At 34.1% G+C, this 22,996-nt stretch overlaps 2 protein-coding genes across 2 annotated transcripts; both read left to right on the forward strand.

Moving 5' to 3' along the window:
- Positions 1-1,778: 1,778 nt before the first annotated feature.
- On the forward strand, positions 1,779-6,231 carry LOC136814840 (mitochondrial import inner membrane translocase subunit Tim13-like). The gene is made up of 3 exons (XM_067071268.1): positions 1,779-1,977; positions 2,548-2,616; positions 5,753-6,231. Exons 1-3 carry the CDS (start codon positions 1,807-1,809, stop codon positions 5,885-5,887), a joined length of 375 nt encoding a protein of 124 aa, XP_066927369.1. The 5' UTR covers positions 1,779-1,806; the 3' UTR covers positions 5,888-6,231.
- A 1,345-nt stretch (positions 6,232-7,576) lies between these two features.
- Positions 7,577-14,809, forward strand: LOC136814841 (uncharacterized). The gene is made up of 3 exons (XM_067071269.1): positions 7,577-7,887; positions 13,019-13,735; positions 13,972-14,809. The coding sequence occupies exons 1-3, from the start codon at positions 7,587-7,589 to the stop codon at positions 14,430-14,432; spliced, it is 1,479 nt and encodes a 492-aa protein (XP_066927370.1). The 5' UTR covers positions 7,577-7,586; the 3' UTR covers positions 14,433-14,809.
- Positions 14,810-22,996: the final 8,187 nt, after the last annotated feature.

The raw sequence follows: 22,996 nt of genomic DNA on the forward strand, positions 1-22,996 counted from the left end.
CGATTGCAATTTTTTTTCGAAGTTGTTTGATTGACACTGTCTGGACAAGTATTTGCCAGAACCGTATCGGCGCTCCGGAAACTCGATTAATGCAATGAAAAATTAAACTTTTCTATGTTTCACTTTTTTGCACCTATTCTTCAAAATGAAAATATTTTTTAAGTTCTTCTTTTATTCAATGATTTCTTACATAAGAAATCATTTTGAATAATGATTGAATAATGGCACTTTGTTGACAATCTAACTCTTGCATCAAATTCCCGCTTTCTTCAGTAAATTTAAGATGAGAAAAAACCTAAGTCACGGATCACAGATTAAACAAATATATGAAGGGTGGGATTTTACAGCCGCCCGCCGTGCAAGGCACTGAGAGGCCACCGGTGCCAAAAAGAAGGGTTGTTTGAAATGCGACAACCTCATTGGTAGAAATTTGATAAACAGCTGCAAATGAGCGCTGAGAAGCGATCAGTAGAAGAGACCACTTTCGTTTTTTTCGTTTCAAAATAATGATAGAACAAACCTATTCAAACAAAATTAACAAGGTCAAAATAGTAAATAAAGGCACAACATTTTTATATAAAATTAGCTTCGAACTGCAACACATTTTACATTGAATAACCCTTACTTATTTGTGGAACAAAACTTTTAAAAGTGTCGAGGGTCTAGGGTCGAAAGCCCTGGGCTACCAAAAATTTCATGAATCATTGGGGGATCTTAAATCTCAGGGGGACCTTATTTTTGCCTGGGACCTAAACCCAGGCTAACACTATGTCTACTTCACTGGACTCAAAATCATCAAGAAGTAGAGTATAGTCTACATTAATCGTAGAAATTTTAGCGAGACTAATTTTAGGGTATATTAGTGAGTCAGGAAAATCTTGATTTTTTTTGGATTTATTTTAGCGACTCACGATTTCCAAAAATTTTGCGTGGATAAATTTTAGCGAATACTCGTATTACATTATTAATTGAATTTGTTTTCTAGCATTTCTTTGCACTGAAACCCTTCCTATTGATAAAAATGTATCAAGGCAATATAACCAGAAATTTTGTGCGGATAAATTTTAGCGATCAGCGATTCGGCGTGTTTTAGCGAGATTTATTTTAGCGAAATAGGGAAAACTTGCTAAAACGCTAAAATTAGTGTCGCTAAATTTTTACAACACCCAACTTAAGGCTAATCTGAGCCAAATTTCATTTTTGTGCTAACAGACCACACTACTCAAGTTTCTTTAAGTTTGACCTGGAATTTTTATATTTTCATGAGAAAGAAACAGTTGGGTCCTAATTTTTCAGGTGGTTTTTTGGTAAATATTTAAACCAATCATCATCAATTATGCTATTTATTTTACGTGAAGCTCGTATCGGTTGGTAAAATACAAGGGCGTCGTCTACTCTGTGCTTAATTGTAGGGTGTTGGTACTCTGGGAGAAAATCCATAAAATGTGGGGGGGGGTTAACTAATTGATCTAGGGGTGATTTCCTTAAAAACCCCTTGGAAAATGAAAGTTTTGGCACTTTTTTAAGAATATTTCATCGTATTTCATAAAATGAAAGGGGGGGGGGGGGTCATCATATAATGCTATTGGGCGATTTTTTCCTAAAAGTTGCAAAGTTAATCCCCCTACAATTAAGCACAGAAGAGTATTAAAATGGTCCCTATACGGCCAGTGTTTCATGCATGACTACATTACATCAGATTTATAATATGGTAGCTCCATCAATCAGCATTCATCTTGTTTATCAATCATCGTTTCTAATCTGTTCTAATCCAGGTAAAAAAAATAAAATAAAAAAATTGAAAACATGTCTGATTACAGCAGTTTCGGTTCATCCTCATTGGATTCGCTATCTTCTTCATCGGGTTTTGAATCATCATCAAGGTATGGATCAAGTGGTGGTCAACCCTCTTCCTCACAAATGATGGAAGCAGTCAAACAACAAATAGCTGTTGCTAATGCTCAAGAACTTCTATCTGTAAGTATTGCACCCAGTTAAATGTTTTTTTTTCACAAGGGTTGAGATATGCTTTGGAGGGGTGTTACTTTGCTCTTATGGATATTCTCTTGGCTTGAATCCAGGGGAGTCATCCTTATAATTACCTCCCTTCTGTCCTTTTCTTTTTTCTTTCATTTTTGCAACTTTTTCGGTGTGGTATTTATTACGAGTCTCCTCAAAAGCTGACCAGGTCACTAAGGCTCGATAGGTGTATTCTTTTACACGCTTTTTAATAAGAATGATTTTATAAGAACACGAGGCTGATATTTGACCAAACCTAAGAACAAATAAAGAACAATCTGACACTCAGATTTCAGAAATTACTAAAACAGTACTGAACTTAACAGATTTCAAACCTATTTTGAGTTTTTAGGTAAAGAAGCTGAGCGTATTAAAAACATTAGGAGAACATTTAAGCCAGAAAAATTAAAAACAGCCCAGTCTGATTAAAAATTGGCTGGTTCGTTTCACAATGATCAAAATTTTCTCACAATGTTTTCATTTTACAAACTATCTTCTTATTATTTATTGTTATCATTTTATTTTTAGAAAATGTCTGACAAGTGTTTCAAAAAGTGCATCACAAAACCTGGAGCCAACTTGGATAATTCAGAACAGGTAAAGTGAATTTAACATAATTTTCATTGATCACTGTAACGTGCTAAAGCATTGGGCTCAACTTAAGTATAGGTGTTAAAGTGGAAGGTCCAATTGTAAACACTTTTTTATAAACAGGGACACTTGAGAATAGAGAAGGCTCAATTGTTAATTTAGGATGATGGGTACTCAGAATAAAGGAGGGCCTTTGATTGTAAAGTTAGAACTATGAGTCATAGGGTACTCCGGATTAAGCTCAATTATAAAGCCCACGTGATGGGAGCTTGGGTTGTGTTGTTAACTTAGAGAATTTGTAAACCCAGGGAGATGAGGAAGAGAAGGCTCAGTTGTAAACCTAAGGTGATAGTGAAGTATTTGGTATTAGTGACTGAGTACAATGGTGGGTACACGGATTTTGAAAAGCCTAACTATAAACCCTTGTTGTTGGGCATTTGGGATTAGAGAAGAAACAATTGTAAACTCAATATTATTGTAAACTTGGAACTAAGAGAACGGGATTTTGAAAATCAATAAAAAACGATGTAATACTAAAAATGTCTTAAGTTTTAACTTAAGGAAGGTTGTGTGCCAAATTTCAGCTCCGTTAACCAATTATTCCGCTCTCTACGCTTGAGTCCCAGGTAGGATCGCAAAAACACCAAAATAGAAAAATCAGTCCATCGTAGGGTGTGTTGTGCGCAGATTTGTAATACTTGCGCAGATTTGTAATACCTGCGCAGATGTGTAATACTTTCTGCGCAGATTTGTAATACCTGCGCAGATTTGTAATAAACTTTGCGCAAATTTGTAATACTTGAGCTGCGCAGAAATGTAATACTTCTCTGCGCAGATTTGTAATTTGGAATTTAGATTTTTACTTTGAGGGCATATGTTTCCCACGAAGAAAAGTTTCGAAAAAAAGACTTAGAAAATAATCAGAAAATCACACAAAGGTTTGTATATCTTTAGTATGAACATTAACTTTATAAGAAACGAATCAATATATTTTAATGTAATGAAAATTGGCTTTTGGCAGTTGGTTCTTTCAATACAAACATGGGATTTTGAACAATTTCAATATTTTCATTTTTCTTATAAGCATCAACTTTATGAGAAACGAATCAATATATTTTAATCTAATGAAAATTGGCTTTTGACAGTTGGTTCTTTCAATACAAACATGGGATTGGGAATAATTTTAAGAATTTTCATTTTTCTTATAAGCATCAACTTTATAAGAAACGAATCAATATCTTTCAATCTAATGGAAATTGGCTTTTGGCAGTTGGTTCTTTCAATACAAACATGGATTGGGAATAATTTTAAGCATATTCATTTTTCTTATAAGCATCAACTTTATAAGAAACGCATCAATATATTTTAATGTAATGAAAATTGGCTTTTGGCAGTTGGTTCTTTCAATACAAACATGGGATTTTGAATACAATTTCAATATTTTCATTTTTCCTATAAACATCAACTTTATAAGAAACGAATCAATATATTTTAATCTAATGGAAATTGTTCCAATCATTTATTTTCATCTTTATGTATTTTTTCTATCTAACAACAATAAAAAACATACCGAAGCTTCAACCATCAAACTCTTTTTGAAAGAAAGTTAACTCAAAATAATTTCACTTGAGATATCATGCTGGAATGTAATGCAGGTGCTATGAAAGGTTATAAAAGAAATCCAGTCAGAGGGGACAGGTTTCCTAGCTAGGTAGAAGGTGGTTTTAGAGCAAATCAATATTTTCTTATCATATCATTTTACAAATTGTTCATCAATTTTGGTACTACCTCTTGAAATGATAAAATGTTGACAAAAATATTTTTATATCATTAATTGTTTTTTAATAACAAATTGCTTATAAAAATAAATATGTTCATGTTATTCTTCGTACCTTGTTTACTTCGAAATAAACAATTACCGACAAGAAATAATTTTTAATTTTACGAGTTATTGATTAGTTTCTTATAGAAGCAGTTCTTATAAAAAATGTACATGTTCATGTTATTCTTCGCACCTTGTTTACTTTGAAATAAACAGTTACCGACAAGAAATAATTTTTATTTTACGAGTTATTGGTTAGTTTCTCATAAAAGCAGTGCTTATAAAAAATAAATTTGTTCATGTTATTCTTTGTACCTTGTTCACTTCGAAATAAACAATTACCGACAAGAAATAATTTTTATTTTACGAGTTATTGGTTAGTTTCTTATAAAAGCAGTGGTTATAAAAAATAAATTTGTTCATGTTATTCTTTGTACCTTGTTCACTTCGAAATAAACAATTACCGACAAGAAATAATTTTTATTTTACGAGTTATTGATTAGTTTCTTATAAAAGCAGCTCTTATAAAAAAATATGTCCGCGCTATTCTCATAAAAATTTTTTATATTACCAGATAAGTTTCTCATAAAAGCACTGCTTAGAAAAGAAATATTAATTGATTATTTATTCGATGTGCTCAATAATCACAACTTTATTTGGGTATTATTTTCTAAGTCTTTTTTAATGCATTTTGTTCGCAGAATAGAATTTGGTTACCAATGAAAATATCAATTCCAAATTACAAATCTGTGCAGAGAAGTATTACAATTCTGCGCAGCTCAAGTATTACAAATTTGCGCAAAATTTATTACAAATCTGCGCAGAAAATATTACAAATCTGCGCAGGTATTACAAATCTGCGCAAGTATTACAAATCTGCGCACAACAGGGTGCCTTTTTTGGAAAATCTGGGGAAAATTTTGAAATTTCAGTCCCATTCAGGGTCACTTTTTTCGTAAATTTCGGCAGAATCTTTGGAAAACGAGTTCCTAGGGTCCATTTTTCGAACCTCAGTGGAGCAACCCCGTCGGTCGGCAAGGGTAGTCCCCCCCCGGAGTTACTCTAACTGCTTCACTTTGCGATCGTTCTTTAAAAAAATCTATTATCTAACCTAGTAACATATTCTTTGAACAAATAAGCAATGTTTACTTTGCTGAACGGGTGACGGCATGCCTTCCATCTTGTGACTGCAAATTTATTCATCGTTTTAAATACTTTGATTTTTTTCCTTTGTTGAAACGAAAATTATGTAACAAAATATCTAATTTCATATGCATATGATACACATGACAACAAAATATTTTTAAATCATTTTTATAGAAATGTCTTGCGATGTGTATGGACCGCTACATGGAAGCATGGAACCTGGTATCACAGACATACACCAATAGACTGAATAAAGAACACAGCATGCAAGGTGGTAGTGGTAGTGGTGTACCTAGTGGCCTCATGTAAACAAAAGAGAACGAATAGTTTAAATTACTGAACTCTTAAATAAAGACTGGAATAGCAGACATCTCATATGCTGTTAAAAATAAAAGTTAATCTTTGTCTCAAGTAGTACCCAAATGCATTGTACAGAATGTACCTTGTCTCAGAACAATAGCCAAGAGCTATGAAAATGCATTCTTTGCGCAAAACTATGGAGATAGATATGAATAATACATCCATTCTAATTCTAGTCCTTCTTTTCGAGCTAGGTAGCAATATGACTTTTTTTAGAAATAGAGATTAGAATTTATTTTCCTATTTTTGAGCAATAACGTGACTTGAAAATAAAGACCTAAACTAGACTACGATTTGCTGAGATAAACTAGACTTTTCTTTTTTGTACATTCCTTATATGAAGACTTGATTTTTAAGAGCGCATCCCTTTTTGGATTATGTTTGCCTTACCAAGAAATAATTACGTTTCCAAAAAAAATCGAAATTTTCTAATCGAATTATATAGTATAAATGTGACCGACCACTTATTAGAACTTCCAATTTTCATTTTCTATAAAATGTTTGTATAATCTCGTAAGTCTTATAAGATTTCTTTATCTTATCATAAGAAGGCTTTGTAAATTTTAGTAGTTAAATTTTCATAAAACATACTATATAATTTTTGCTAAAATTAAGCCGCCACCAGTTTTTATTTTTTTCATTAGGAATTATGAAATTAAGCGAATGCCATATAGAATGATTCTTTTGTTGCTTTTTACACCTGCATCTAAGATCGGAGGTCTCTAGTTAGTTTTACATGTTGGTAGAATTTTAATTCTAAATTAATTTTTTTAAACTCTTACGCTCCGTGATTACAGTATCTTTACACTTACAATCTTTAGTTTGTTCATTTGAAATCTTCCCGAGGTTACGAGGTTACGCGTCTTAGAGTGTTAAGAAACTAAGGAGCTAGTTTTCAAGACTATATTTTCCAATTATAATATACGACCAAATTTTTTCTCTGTTTTCAGTGTAAGCATGAACATATAAACGACTGGACATCCATCTCCTTTGTATTTTTTAAGATAACACAGCTAGCTTCGTTGCCGCCTCGTTAAAAACATAAAATGAAACAATAAATTTTGATAATATACCTCTTGGGAATACCTTGCTAACAACGTCAAAATTTCGACAAAAGTCTCTGTTGTTCAACTCTTTTCAAGTCTCTTATCTATATCATAAGAAATATAACAGAGGCAAAATCATCGTCAGCTTGTCAAAACTCCGACTAATATTTCTAAATTTTGACTTAAAAGTGTCGAATAATTTTAGAGAGTGTCACATTCAAATTTGATATTCTTATGACAGAGGCTCTCAACTTTGGCAAGCTATTTTTTTCAAGTCATCAAAAAAATTATTGGAGTGACAAAAGTGATTCAAAAGTATACACGCAGTTGAAATTCTGCATTTCAGAGGTGAAAGTGTTGATAAGATATATTGCAAACTTGTGAAAAAATCCGAGAATAATTTTTTTTGTGAATTGGGACTAATGTTCAAGCTCTATTAATCCTTTTACCTAAATAATTCAAAGAAATATAAAATTATGACGGAATATTGTCGGATTTTTCATATCAATTTTGAAATACAGGCGGCAACGAAGCTCGCTTCAAAGAGACAATAACAGATAGATGTCCAGTCGTTTATATGTTCATGGTGTAAGAGAAGTAAAATGGCTAATAAAAGAAAACAGAAGACATCAGCTGAGATGAAATCTATTGCAAGCAAAATTATTAAAATCGACGAGAGAAAAGAAAAATTAGTGCCATTTGATTTTGATGACAATGATTGCGATTTGATAATTATAACAAAGGAAAATGAGGTCTATCTGCCATCTGGTTTTGTTAAGATGTTATCGAATGGTGAAGATATTCAATTAAGGGATGGTAAAATGAATATTGACGTTTCTACTGAATGTTTGGTTCGTTGCTTATCGTTTTATGACTTGCGATTTTGGGATGAGACGCAAGTATGTAAGTCTTACATTTTTCGAATATTTAGTTTGCTACATTTTTATGAATCGAATGTGTGCAGTCACACCCTGTCTGGAGAGAGGTGTACTACCCTGCTGACAAGATGGATTAGCGCATCAAGTAGTCTTGATTTCCCAGATAATATAAAATGTTAATATTCATGAGAATGTACATTGAAGAGGAGGCTACGATCATGGAAATTGCAAAAACTTATTTATCACGTTGAAATAGCCGAAAATATCCCAAATCAAGCATCACGCCAAATAGGACAACACAAGAATGTCAATATGAACAATTATCAATGTCTTCAATAATTGATCCTAATATCATTTACTCGATACATTTGAAACCTCACTGGCTATGACGTAATAGACGATATCGGCTAAACGTGAAAACTCAGATTTGACCTCCGATAATTCCCCACAATGCTTTGTGCGGAAAAATTTCACCTTGAACTTTTTTCCGCGCAAAGCATTGTGGACAATTCTCGGAGGTCAAATCTGAGTTTTCACGTTACTCTTAGGTGCCAAATAAACGGGGGGGGGGGTTGGAAGATTTTCGAAATTTTAATAAACGGGAGGGACCTAATAGCCGGGGGGAGGTTGGAAATTGTACTTTTGAAAACCCAAAAATAAGGTAAAAATAGGCTAAAGTCAGACTTTTTGGATCAAAACGGGGGGGGGGCGTTTATTTGGCACCTAAGAGTAAGCCGATATCGTCTATTGTTTATCATTTTGTTTTATTCTTACTTACAGTTACAGTTCTATTATATTTGGCCCAGCGCTAGCGAAGGGGCCTTTCAAGAGGAACTTTCCGTGTGTCTGTCCTGTCCTGTCTGTCCGCAGTCCGTGCCGTGTTCTGTTTTTATGTCCTCTCTCACTCCTGTCCGTGCCATGGTTGCTCTTTTGGTGCGATTCAATCGGGGGCATTCGCATAAAATTTAATCGATTTGCTCGGGTCGTCTTAGGCTGCGTGCTGTAAACAATATCGATTCTACTGCGGCCGTGGGTTTATTTCCTCCGAACGGAATCCAAGATGGCGCTTGAGAATCGGCAGGTACAAAATGCATAAAACATAATGCATATTGCATAATGCATAATAGTATTGTGTAATTTACAGAACGATTTTATATTTTCTAAAACTCTCCTTTGTAGAGGCTAAAACCGCGAAAACCTTTTTAGGATAGAGTTTCTTAAGTAAATATTCCAGGGATTTCCCCAGACATGATATTTACTTTTCCAATCCGAACGAAAGTAAGAGAAAACATTCGAATCATAACAACAAAGGGTTTCCCCCTTCTTCTTTCTCAAAAAACACTGTAAACATTCGAATGTAAAAAGATTCGGAGTCTATTTTCTTTGATCTAGCTTTCGAATGAAGCTCTTTAATTTATATTGGCGGGATATTATGGCTTATCTAACAAAAAGCATTCACATGGTTAATGCTTTGTAAGATGGAAACCCCGTTGAAATTTATTAGCAATTGTTCGAAAAGATCTCTGAGAAAACCCAGAATAAAGATCTTGCTATAAATTTACGTTTTCGAGTTAGAAAAGTAATATACGGAGGAGATACTTTCGTGTTTTTTCTACACTATACTACCTTAAAGGAAGAAATTTTGGCGGAAAGAAAATTTGGCGGATTTGGCGGATTTGACTGAAATCCGCCAAATTAAGTTCCCGCCAAAATTTCTTTTTTCCGCCATCCGCCAAATTAAATTCCCGCCAAATTAAACATTTTGAAAATATGATCTCTTTTTCGGTGTTTTTGCTATTTTGACGCCATCTTAAGGTTAAATTTTTAAGCGACCGCCAAATTAAATTCCCGCCAAATTTAGTTTTTTCGTCCATCCGCCAAATTAAATTCCCTCTGAAAAAACTTTTTTGGCCGTCCGCCAAATTAAATTCCCGCCAAAATTTCTTCCTTTAAGGTACGTTCTGTAAAATACAACTATGAAAATCAAAATGGCGACAAGCATTTTCAGTGGATTATTGATTTTCTTCATCAACCAAAATTCAAATTTACAGCTTTCTACCCTTTATTTTCTGGTAGAAAACGGTATATTTGTTTTGTTGAAAGTATTTTCTTTCTAATTCTCCTTATTATAGCCTCTAAAATTGACATTTTTCAAATATTATGCATTATGCATTATGTAATATGCATTATGTTTTATGCATTTTGAACCCGCCGGCTTGAGAATCACGTTTTGGTTGTCGGTCAATGTTTTTATGGATCTTGAGACTTATAAAGGAAAGTTTACTGTTTCAAATGTTTTTCAATTAGTTAAGTGTAGCTCTGACTTGCACCCACAGAAGTGGATGCTCATACTTATTGACCTAAAAGCTTTAAAAGACTATTTTGAAAGTTGCATTTTTTACACTGATTTTGCTTGAGGGTTTTCATCGGTGTTTTCTCATTATTGGCTGCGTTTAGACCAGCCTGGCATTTGTAATTGCTTGAAGTATTCTTTTGAATTCTATTGTTCCGCGAAATTGTTCGGTTTGTCAAATGCCTAATGATGCCAGCGTGTTGGCATTTCGTTGGCATTTGAAATGCCATTTTGAGCAAAGGAATCCCCTTTTCTGGCATTTCAAATCAAACAAAGGAGCCAAAACAAAGAGAAAAAATGACATTTTTGATTTTTTAAAGTATTTGCACGTTTTTTATTCAGTTCTTTCTATAGATTGTAAAATTTGCAAGATTTGCCATAGCCTAGCCCTACGGCAAAAAGTTTCAGTCTTAATCTTAATGACTGCAGTTTTTGAGAAATTCCATGCTTTTCATTGTTTGATCTGTCAAAGTTGAACTTGAGGGAATCACCTTTTCAGTAATGACTCTAAAAAGACGATTTCTTAAATGCCATGACATACAATGAAAATACAATAATGGAAAAGCTATTAAAATCGAATCCCTCATGAGCAAATGCCAAATTACAAATGCCAGTTGGTCTAAACGCAGCCATTGTTCAAAATGAAGGTTCAAACACCAACCAGATTATTACAGGTATGTTCTCTTATGTAATGTTTATTACTCTCTTGCTATCTCCTTGATGATTAATAGGAATAAGACATTTTATCACAATAATATAATTATAACTTATAACGTGTGCGAAAAAAAAATTTGTGTTCAGGCTTTTATCTTCGACAAGAAAATTTATTCAAACAGCAAGATGTTGACTAGACTAGCCTCTATAGACCTTTTTTCAAAGAGGCCACCCTGTTGAATAATTATGTAGTCCAGCAGAAAAACAATGATAAAACCAAACATAATTATTACAATATGCATGATACAGTAATTATGCATGGCTCTATCATTGTTTTTATGGCTGGACTACATAATTATTCAACAGGACGTCCTCTTTGAAAAAAGGTCTATTTGTATTGTTGGACATTTTGATACTTTTTCTGCATAAAATTATGGTGAAATTTTATATTTGAAATGAGCTTTTCTAAAGGAGTCTCGATCATGCTCAGTTATTTTAGTTTCAGTATATACCAGACAGACGAAATAATTAATCAAAATTTTCAAAGGTTGCTGCACTAAAATTGTGAGTATTCGATTAAGTTCCACTTAAACTTTGACAACAAGAATGTTTGACAAATTCGACCAAAACTCTGTTCAACAAAGTTTGACAACAAGAAATGTTTGACAAATTCGACAAAAATTCCGTTCAACAAAGTTGAAAACAAAACAAATTCTTTCAACGGTCACACTCTTTGTGAGAAAACGCAAGTTCCAAAATAGGGTTTTTATTTTAGTAAGTGAGGACAGCGATAAATTCAAATTTCCCACTGTAAATTTTTTGTACAATATATATACCGTGAAGTCGGGTAACTTGCATCAGTGGAGGCTAACATGCATAGCACTCAAATGAATGACCGGTCAGGTCCTTAAAATACAAATTGAAATCAAAACAAAAAGTTGTCGCAAGGCATTTTGAGCATTCTCCATGTTGCAACTTGTATCGCGGTTTTGTCTGATTTTGCAAGTTTTTTTGCCTGTTTCTCCTGTTAAAATTGAACTAAAAAGCTCAAATTTTGTACACAATTTCAGCATATAATGATTTAGTAGGGGGAAATTTGTAAAATCCTTTATTAATCCTTAAAAACAGTGTTTTTCAGTGTTTTTCAGCCAGAAACAGCTGTTTTGTCCAGTTTTTGCGCTTTTGGAAGCTCAATATCTCGAGTTAGGTACTGAAATCACCTATACTCGCAATATATCACTGATCTTAATTTTTTGAGAGCTTTCCAAAAATATATAACAGCTCTCCGTTTTCTCAAGATGAAATTTTCATTAATTTTTCACCCTATGATTTTTGCCCGAGACCGTCGTATTTGTCCGAAAATCACAAACCGAAACAAAATTGGCACCCAAGTTATTTTGATTCCCCTACCCCTTAGCTTTCCAAAAATGTATAACAAGTGCTTTGACTAAAAAAATCGAGCGACCTCAAAAAAACGAACAAATTTCCCCCTACTAATTAAAGAAATAGACAATAAGGACATTTTAGATACATTTATCTATGAAAATTAAGCCATTTCAGTCCAAAACAGTCAAAAGGGCTTATCGGCGCCACCCTGTCAGACACCATCTTGAAATAGCCTCATTTTGGGAAAAAAACTTACTGAATTATGATCTGCATCTGAAAGTGAGTCACTGTACAAAATTTCAGCCAATAACTCCTAATTGTTCAGTTTTTATGGACATTTTTATATAAAATTTTTGCATTTTTGAGTGCTGCTGAGGCTGCAGCCGCTGTGGTTGCAGGAAAATTTTTTCAATGCTGGTTTCTTTTTAATTTTACTTTTTCAATTTGTTTTTGCTCCCTTTAGAGCTTTAACACAATCATGTTTGTTAAAGATTTTTCAAAAGTTTTATTTTTACATAAATAAGTGTTGCCGTTTCATGTCAGACACATGTTTCATATCAGTTTGTTATATCGTGCTAATATAAGCAAAAAAATGTTTTTCTCTTCCTCTTTCTGACCAATCTTGCTCCACATTCGTGCCAATTCAATATAAAAAAGCTTGTAAATTAAAATTGATGAGTAAGCAAACTTTATCACTCTTATTTAGAAACAAAACTTTTAATGCTGGGCCTTCATGCCCTTGGGCTTCTTGTTTCTTTTTTAGTTGAAAACCTGAGAGATGTTCTATCGGTCACCAAGATGTTAAAAATGAAGGGCCTGCGTGATCATATTGAAAATGAAGAGTTTCTGCCACTCATCCGTGCACCATCGGTCTCAATACATCTTACTGACTCCTTGCTTGCGCATTTGGGAATCGCTCATGAATTTGGATTGCATTGTTTTGTACAAAAAATTATGGTCCGAAATGTACCCCTTCGCAATTTCAATCTTATCAAGTCACCCAGCTTTAACAGGTTACATCGAGATTTGAGATTCGAGATTTTGAAAAACACTATAAATGATCAATTCTCCGATTCTTCTCATTTCAACCATGAACTGTTGGAAATACAAATCATCTTCAACTTTTTCGATTTTATAGTTTTTGAGAATCGATCTTTGAATGTAGCACCCAAGAAAAGTTACGTTGTCTCTCCAGCTATAAACACATCGTGGAATTCTTTTGAAGAGACTGCTGCGAGAAGATTTATCCCTTACGACAAGGACTTGACAGATTCCGTCACTTTGATCGTGGAGAACAAAGAAATCTACGTCAATTCGTACCTCTTAACAACAAATTCGCCCGTTTTTAAAGCAATGTTGAACTCTGTGTCTTTCAAAGAGGGCCAAAGTAAAAGAGTTGAGCTTCCTGGAAAGAAACATTCTGAAATCTTATTCTTCCTGCATCATTTACAGACACCTCAAGATATTGGAAATATTATAGGTAAGAATATGCTATTACCTTCAGAATGACTTTTTTTAAATAGCACCTTGCTTTTTCATAGTATAAACCTTTATCCTGCCTATCTCTATAGTCCTTTGGTGCTAGAAACCTCATTTTGGGATAATATTGTGATTGGAGATTGTTGACCGTTCTTAGCCCCCAGCCCCTTGTAGCCCCCCTCTTGTAACCTAGTTTATGAAAACTGTCCCTAGACTACCTCATTTTTCATCTTTCAGATTTTCCTGATATTACCATTCTGGCACCCTTATGTCGTGAATACCAAGTCGATTGGCTGACCAAGAAAATCAAGGATTTTATAAGAGTCAGAGCAGCACGACTGAACAAAAAGGGAAGCAAAATTGTTGCTCTTAATTATCTTTTATTCTCTGAAGAAATGGGTTTCGATGAAAGTAATGATACGCTGTTGGTTAATTCCTTGTCTTGTGGTTTCCATAGCCTCCAAACATGCTTAGAGTTTTCAGTGTTGAGTCGCCATAAACAAGTATTGATCGCTAGAAAAAGATTATGGCTTTTATTACGACACTTTTTTGACAAGTATCGAGATCTGATCCTTAATGAAGAAGGCTTTGGATTTCTTTCGCTTTTTGAGGAACAAACGGTTTTTGATTTTCAGTACAATAAAACTGAATGTGCTTACGTTAAAGAGTTTCAAGAAAAACATGGCAAAGGCGAGTGAAATATTTTAAGTCTTCTTACAGCTTATTCACAATCCTGCATCATATCTTTTCAAAATTAGTACTTTTTTCAAATCGAAAAGATGAGAGAATAGTATAAACTGTTAGTTGGAAAAACAAAACTGTCAGGAAAATATTGACACCTTACAAAGCCCGTCACTCCACCACCTGATCTGTTACTTTTGTTACCAATGTGAAAATGTACTTTACCTACACGTCTTTTTATAAGAACATCCAACATTTTTTAAGCCTTCAGATGTTCTTAATCCTTTATATCTAAAAATGTTTTTAATGTCTTATTTTCACCGTTTTGTAAGTATTTTGTGCGTTTCCGTTAGAAATTTGGTGTTTTAGAAATTGCGAAGTCTTAAAATGTGTTCAACTTATTCTTAATATTTTGGCCGATCGAAGGTTTTTATGAGTAATTAACCTTTTTTTAATCGAAATTTTTTCAAACTGTCCGCAAAGAATTGTTTTAAATTTTTCGGGAAATTTTTTTAAATTGATGCATCAAAAGTAATAGATGTTTTTCTATGAACAATTGGGATGCAAAATTGGTCAAAAAGCACTTTTTTGAGACAAGTAAAGCTTTTAGAAAGATTTTCCGAAAATATATTTTTAGTTCGGTAAAAGATACACCATCTACCACAACAGTTTTTTCAAAATATTTCTTCTTTGCCATAAATAATCTCTGCAAAGTTGAAATACTCCTTGTCGCAAAACTCTTCATTATTTCTTCTTCGTCAAATTTTTTCATTGCGATTCTTAAATTTTCAGACTCAAGGATAGTTGGTCTAACAGAAAATGTATGTCAAAGTTTTGTTAGCTGCATCAGGCAGAAATTTATATTTTGTACATAAAAATATCAAAATTCACTATGGTCAGAGCCCTTAATCAGTTTTTGATTTTCTCACATTTTGTCTAAAATATTATTTTTATACTCAAAAATGTGTGTTTGCCGGAGCAAACCGATCCAACATTTCATCTAACATGCCTTTTTTCTGATGTTGGATGAACTGTATGGCGTCATATATTGGACAAAATCGAATGGGCGAATTGGAAATGCAGAGCACCAGCTTGAAATGCAGTTTTCGTTTTGGAATGGCGCATTTCAAGCCGAATTCTGATATATCAAGGTAATTCATGTGTCTATGGACTAACTGACAGTCATACAGAAACACCATAAAGTGAAAGTATATATAGCTATAAACTCAAAAAGTCTAGCTTCCTGAAGGCACGTCTCTTCATTGTATGGGCTGCTTGGAGAAAAGATTGCATCATGAAAATACTGTGCACTTGAAAAAAAATTTAGGCGCATTTCAACTTTTCTCGACTGTACGTCTGAATGGACCACAATGGCATTCCTTTATTTTTCTTTTGACCAATAAAATAGAAGATTTTGTTTGAGAAGTGCAATCACAGCATACACAAGTGGAGGCCGGGCCTTAACTAGGATTGGTTTCTATTTCACCCTATTTAAGATGGCGCAGAACTTTTTGATAAATTTCATACGCAGCAACCTCTTGACTATTGTTTATTAGGCAAAGTTGCAATAAATCATTGTTGAAATATAGCAGCCAATGAAAAAAACAAGCTATTTCTGATTGGTTACTTTGTTGATTTATTCACCACTATATATTTTACCTACAATCTAAGATGTCTGTGGCATTATGAGAAAAGGTCTACTTAGTCAATAATAATCACGATATATATTGTTGTAAGAAAGAAACTAGGAGAAAAAAACAAACAGGAGATGTGAAAACCTGTACTCTTAGGTGCCAAATAAACGGGGGGTTGGAAAAATTTTTCAAGTTAAATAAACGGGGGGACCTAATTACCGGGGGGGTTGGAAAATGGACCTTAAAAAACCCTAAAAAGGGTCAAAATAGACTAGATTTAGGCTTTTTAGAGTAAATCAAGGAACTTTCCTTTTGGTAGCTGGGAATTTTTTTCAAAAATTAATAAACGGGGGGGGGGGGGGGGTCCTAATAAGGTCCGGGGGGGTCCTAATAAGGTCCGGGGGGGGGGGGGGGTTGGAAAAAAATCGAACAAGCGGGGGGGGGAGGCGTTTATTTGGCACCTAAGAGTAAGCTAATAATACCATAATCTTTAAAATATATTTTTGAGAAGCTTTTCCAGCTTTTCCTTAAATTTTATTAAAATTATCAAGCTGCGAATTCTTCAAGTATTTTGTTAATGGAATATAATTTTTTTTCAAGCAAATGCCTCAATCAATCAATCAATCAATCAATCAATCAACCAATCAATCCTGATTATTTTTTAATGTTTTAATCTTTAAAGCATTAAAGCTTTATAAGTGCATGACATGATCTTTATGTGGGGGCATTTAGTGAAAGCTATGACTAGTTTAAAACAGTAGCGTAGACAGTAGACTAGTAAACTAGTCGTTGAAAACAGACCCATATACAAAAAATTCAAGCTCCAAATAAAAAGAATCGAAGTGGTGAGGTTGCGTGCCTTTTCTGAATTTCAACGACTAGAAGCTTCTTCCCTAAAGAAGAATATCACCATCATGGAATTTAGCAACTGATACTAAGAATGCCTTTTTTAATGCATTTTAACCTGTAGATTGCCAATTTCAATCTTAACCTAAGAATACACTCATTTTGTTTTATAAGCATACGGTAAATTTCGGCTGAAGCTCACTATGCTTAAGTAAAGCTCAATTTTGAGCCTCGACTATGCTTAACCCTATGCTTGGTAAAAAAATTATGAAGGGGGGGGGGGGTAAAAATTTCGCGCAGTTTCCCCTATCTTTAATCTTGAGAGAAATGAAGACATTCTATTGTTTTCCCGGGGGGGGGGGGGGGCACTCAAGGTAAATGACCTACCAGACGTTCGGCCCTTAAGGGTAGGTTTTTCATAGTTCAGCTAGTGCACTGTAAGGGTAGGAAATTACAAAACTGCACTGAACTGCACTGTAAGGGTACTCTTAGGTGCCAATAAACGGGGGGGTTCGAATAAATGGGGGGGGGGGGTTGGAAAAAATTTTCAAATTAAATAAACGGGGGGACCTAATTACCGGGGGGGTTGGAAAATGGACCTTTAAAAACCCTAAAAAGGGTCAAAATAGACTAAATTTAGGCTTTTTAGAGTAAAACGAGGAATTTTCCTTTTTGTAGCTGGGTATTTTTTCAAAAATTAATAAACGGGGGGGTCCTAATAAGGTCCGGGGGGGTTGGAAAAAAATCGAAAAATTAACAAGCGGGGGGGCCCGTTTATTTGGCACCTAAGAGTAGGAAATTGTGATAAAAGGCCAACTTTTTGGTAAAATTGGCACAAAATTGGTCAATTTTGGAGGAAAAATTCCACATTTTCTTGGAAAATTGCAAAAGTTTTCGCCCTTACGGGCGAGAAATGTTGAAAAAGTGCACTGTAAGGGTATCATTTTTCATGGAAATTCACTGCACTGTAAGGGTCCGGTTGTAGAAGCCAAATTTTGGGCCGAACGTATGGTCGTTTTCAGATCGAGTGCCCCCCCGGGTTGTTTTCGAATGTTTACCATATGATTTCGAATCTTTATAGTGTTGTGTTCATGTTTCAAAAACAGACTGCTACACTTTCTCTGTTGACTTGGTGCTTTTTGATATTATATAGTATATAGGGATTAATTTGGATTCTGTATAATACAGTACTACCAGTTTTGATATGCATTATACATGTTTCTATATATTTTTCTTTGGCTGAGCCTCAAGGTATGCTTAGCATATGCTTAATTTTTCTGGAAATTTGAGCTTCAGTATGCTTATAAACGTTATGCTTATAAAACAAAATGAGTGTACCATAAGAATATTTTCGGATGATTTTCGCCAAAAAGTTAAGAATATCCTTGATAAAATGAAAAACACTATTCTTATAAAAAAAAGCGTGTATGCCTCACCTTACGATTTTAGGCGAAGAAAAAACTACAGTAATTCTTATTAGGGTGTTTTAAAATATTTTATTACACGATTAATATTTTAATTATAATGTTTATAAGGTTATTTCTCCATTGTGACCATTGTGTTGCGTTAAAGAGAGAAACTAGACATCTACACTCACAAAAATTTCTACTTGTAATGTTCTAAAACAGGACTTTCTTACAAGACACCCTGTATTCTAAGCGAATTCTTCTACGCGCTTAAAATTGGATAAAGGTCTGGAGGAAATGATCAAAATGCATATTATTTCCCCCGCCAAGGTTTGATTGGTTTGAAAGGATTTTGAAAGGATGGAATGAAATGAAAATCAAAACAAAACTGCGAAACTCAACAAATATGAAAAATAGTTTGAAAAATATGAAAAATAGTTTCAAAAAATATGAAAAATATTTTCAAAAATCTAAAAAACGGTAACTAAATTCAAAAAAGGGTAAAAAATGTTGTACACTAAGAAATCCTCAAAAATATCTAAACGTTAAAAAAGGGAAAGATAAAAAATATTCAAAGGTTTCTTATGCTTTTCAAAATATCCTCTTTAGATGGAATGAATGTGATCATCGATCTCGCCGTATCTTTGTTCACCTTTTCCATACATGAAAAATCAATATCGAAATACGGGCTAGCCCTGTAAATAGGGCTCAAAGAGTCATAATCCAGTGAATATTTCTTCAAGACGCGGAAAATGTGTTTACAGGGTATAGAATACGTTTTCCATACTGCGCATGTGCAAGATGGGAATTCTCTCTGGTTACCAAGGTGGATTGTGAACATCTCCTCACCATCAACAACTTCATAAGTCCGATGGCTAATATTTTCAACAGTTGTGCGTGTTGATGTGTTTTTATATTTACTCAGAATTGCTGCACAGTTCGATATCATAAAGAGAGGCAGACCAAATTTACGGATTGACTTCCGCGTGAACGAGTTTTGTACATTGATGTATAATTCCCTGTTTTTGAGACAGTATCTAAAAAACGAAGATGATTTAGATAAAAGGTGGTTTTCTCCTGGAATTGAATTAAGAAATGAACAAAAATTCTTGAAATTCGTTCAACCATAATATCATGACATCAGTATTATTTTCTTGTATTAGTTTGTGACCTTGCGATACACTTTATTTAAGCAGTTACAGAAAGGTCATTCTTCAAGTCCAGGCGACGTCATACTTTCTTACGAAAACAGCCGGATTTTGACAACCATGTTTTAGAAGTCAAATCAATAAATTTATAAAGCCCGAAGGACTAGATGTCGTACTTCTACTGAAAAGTGTGCCGTGGTTAGGTAGGAAATCCTACCCCTAGGTCACGTGACATTACAATAGAAATTCAATCTGACCAATCAGAGGCTTCGCGGGTTTTCGAAAACAATAGCAACAATATTTTTCCCAATATTCATTTTTTTTGCCTACGATGGCTTTAAACCCGACATCTAGCCCTTCGGGCTTTATAAATCTTACTCAAATCCCGGCTTTTTTCGGGCGTTTCCGTTAGAAAAATGACTTACGCATATCAAGAATTAGTAACATACTGGTACTCCGACAATTCAAGAAGAATCAATACCTTTGGAATCTGTACGTTGGGATTATGTCAGTAATATGGAGCAGTAGATCAAAGATGTCCAATTCGTTCGAGTGTTCCTCCAGTGTCCTCTCGTAAAGTTTTTTGCATTCAACAATCCAATCTTCTCTGAGGAGACTTTTTAAGTTCTTTGGCATAAAGAAATCTACCCATTTCTGAAAGTAAAGATAAAGTCATCATAAGTATCACATATAAATTTTCCATGACTACTTTTTGCCCTTTTCACACCTCCCTTGATTGGCTGAAGGATTTTTACAGAAAAAATAGCCTCATTTTTATGGCTTTTACTGTTGGTTTGAAAAGGAAATAAATGCTATTTACGCTCAGAAAAAGTTGTTTTCTTCCCCGATGATCGGCAAAGTCCTCCCTCTAAATTCACCACTTTCTTTGCCTTTTATACGTTAGAATTGCCAGTTTTCAACAAAAAAGATAAAATTTACCCAAATATCTATTCGTTTGCGTATTTTTTACAAAGATATATTTTAAAATATTAAGATTGACTTTTGAAATTTTCTTCCCCAGTTTGCTCAAATTTTGGTCGACCCATCACGTTACTGTTTACTAACCCACTAGTGAGATTCTCTTTCCTCCCATTGGCTCTCCGCTAGAAATAAATTATCATTGGAGCCCTCTCTCTCTCTCTTGGGTTGATCCGTACGCCATCAAAATGCTTCAAATACAGCGCTGTATACAACCCACTAGTGTTCGTGTAAAAGACCATCCAGGAAATGGCTTCAAATCAAGGAGATTCTGTTCTAGCTTTTCGGGGTTATACTTCATAGAAAGGCTTCATGTCAGGGTCGCAAAATACCAAAAGGTGCAAAAATTGCATTAGAAATCTTGGGAAACGCTATAAGTGAATTGACTTGAAAATAAATCTCAGTTTGGATGAGCTTACCTTGGAGTTGAAGAACCATTCTTCAACAAAACTTCTGTCATTATAGATATGTTTATCCCTCATTTCTTGAACCAGATCATGATATTGACCTTTCTTTGAACACATTTGAAGTGCTTTCAAGTCATGAAGTAACTGCTCTGAATGCTCTCTTAGACCGTTCAATGGATTTGAGAGATGCTTTTCCCAATTGTAAACACACATTTCGGGATCAAAGAACAGTTCTGAGTCTGAAAATCAAAGTAATTACAAAATAAATTGGCGACGAATATCGGTCCAAAATATGAAGACAACAGATGCTTAAAAGACGTTACCCATTAATGTTCTCCAATTCCTATTTGTATTTCCCTAGATTTTCGGATTTTTGGCATATGACAAGTTTTGAGTTAAGAGGTATTTTAGTACACAACAAAGAAAATGTTTTAGATATTTTTTGACAACGTGAAAAAAAATAGACTAGGATTGCAAGGGTTGCAAAAAAGAACCCGTCTTCAATATTGTAATTTTGAGGTCTGCTTGCCTGTTGTCAGAATGGTCTTCCGAAAGAGTTACGCAAACATATATGTTTTTTTTTTATAAGCATACAAAAATCCGAAAACAGGCTCAGAGATGCTTAGGTCGAAAGCTTAATAAGGCTGAAAAATGCTTGAGGGGATGCTTAAATCTAAAGCATAAATTTAGGGAAATACTGAAAATCCGTAAAATTTCAGCCAAAAAAAGCCAAAATCAGGAAAAAAAATTTTTTTCGTAGGCTCAACTAATGCTTGCCATATGCTTAATCTTTCCCCATATGTGAGCCTAGATATGCTTATAAGTGCAATGCTTATAAAAAAACAACATGTATTCATTATGAAATGGAATAATAACCATTCTTGTACCCGGAAATACTTCCTCAGCAGTGTTAAGGATGACTCGGTTTGGATCAACCACTAGATATTTGGGTGTCCAAAAACTGTTGATCTTTTTGAATTCGGTCAATGCTTCTTTCAAAACATTTGCTTGATTGTTGTTGTTATTGCAGAGTATTGTCCCAACTATTTGGCAATCAACATTCGTTCGAACGTACAGTAGAAATAATGAGAATATGCAATCTATGGCTTGAATCTGCGAAATGAATAATATTGTTGGGTATTTATTTATGAGATATTGTTGTGATTGTTTTTGCGTTAGGGCGTATAATTCTGTGATTAAACGAATATTCGGTTGTGATGATGTTTCTTCGAAAAACATTATTTCATCCAATTCATGTGGATTTTCATGGATTTTTTGAATGCCACAAGTTTTGTAATAAAATCTCGAGTTTGATTTCAAAACAATCCGAAAAGAAATTTCATCTCCTCCTTTTTCTAAATATGTAAAATGTTTTTTAATCCTGGATATGGTTCGGTTCGATAGTAAATTTTCATCGTTTTCGTCCTCAACGAAACTTTCCATATTTTCTTCGTTTTTATCGACACAAATTGAATTATCACTACCATTATCAACAGTCTTGTCCTTTTCATTACGCAGACAATCATTTAACTCTACACGACATTCGTTTGCTAAAACAAATGTGTCCACATCAATGAAAGCTCTCAAATCATCATCATCATCAATTTCAGCCTCATTGGAAATGTCCCCATTTTCAGTAACTCCATCAGTTTTATCACAATTATTGATTTTGCAATTTTTACCAGGTGTTTTAGGCTCTGTATGCATACAATCATCTTCACTTTCATTAACAGATTCGTCTTCATGAATTACTGTATGGACAGTATCAATTTCAGCAGAAGTGTGATGAGTGTTTTTATGAACAAGATTATTCAAATCAATGCCATTGTTATTCTCATCTACCACGCTTTCTCGGTTTTCCGGTACAAAACTTTCTGAATTCATTTCAACATTAATTAGAGCGATGTGATTAGTATCATGTTGATTAGTTTCCATTTTTATTGTCAAAACCGCTTCAAGTGGTAATAAAAGCTCAACATTTTCTAGTTTTACTGTCGTTGAAGAGGGTGTGACCGACATTTGAGGGTCTTCGTCTATTATTTCTAATTTGACGTCCTCGTTTTCACTAGATAGTAATCCACAGTCATCAATCGACAAACCATTGTGTATACTCAAATTTGAGAAGTTTGATTGACTGTGTAGGTCCTCTGGATCCGATTGAA

Source organism: Clytia hemisphaerica, unplaced genomic scaffold (assembly GCF_902728285.1).
Source record: "Clytia hemisphaerica strain Z4C2 unplaced genomic scaffold, Clytia hemisphaerica genome assembly, whole genome shotgun sequence".
NCBI classification, from domain to species: domain Eukaryota; kingdom Metazoa; phylum Cnidaria; class Hydrozoa; order Leptothecata; family Clytiidae; genus Clytia; species Clytia hemisphaerica.

Coding starts and splice junctions, on each gene's coding strand:
- LOC136814840 (XM_067071268.1), top strand. CDS start 1,807: ATGTCTGATTACAGCAGTTTCGGTTCATCCTCATTGGATTCGCTATCT. Junction 1,978..2,547: donor ATGCTCAAGAACTTCTATCT/GTAAGTATTGCA, acceptor TTTTATTTTTAG/AAAATGTCTGACAAGTGTTT. Junction 2,617..5,752: donor ACTTGGATAATTCAGAACAG/GTAAAGTGAATT, acceptor TCATTTTTATAG/AAATGTCTTGCGATGTGTAT.
- LOC136814841 (XM_067071269.1), top strand. CDS start 7,587: ATGGCTAATAAAAGAAAACAGAAGACATCAGCTGAGATGAAATCTATT. Junction 7,888..13,018: donor TTGGGATGAGACGCAAGTAT/GTAAGTCTTACA, acceptor TTTCTTTTTTAG/TTGAAAACCTGAGAGATGTT. Junction 13,736..13,971: donor AGATATTGGAAATATTATAG/GTAAGAATATGC, acceptor TTCATCTTTCAG/ATTTTCCTGATATTACCATT.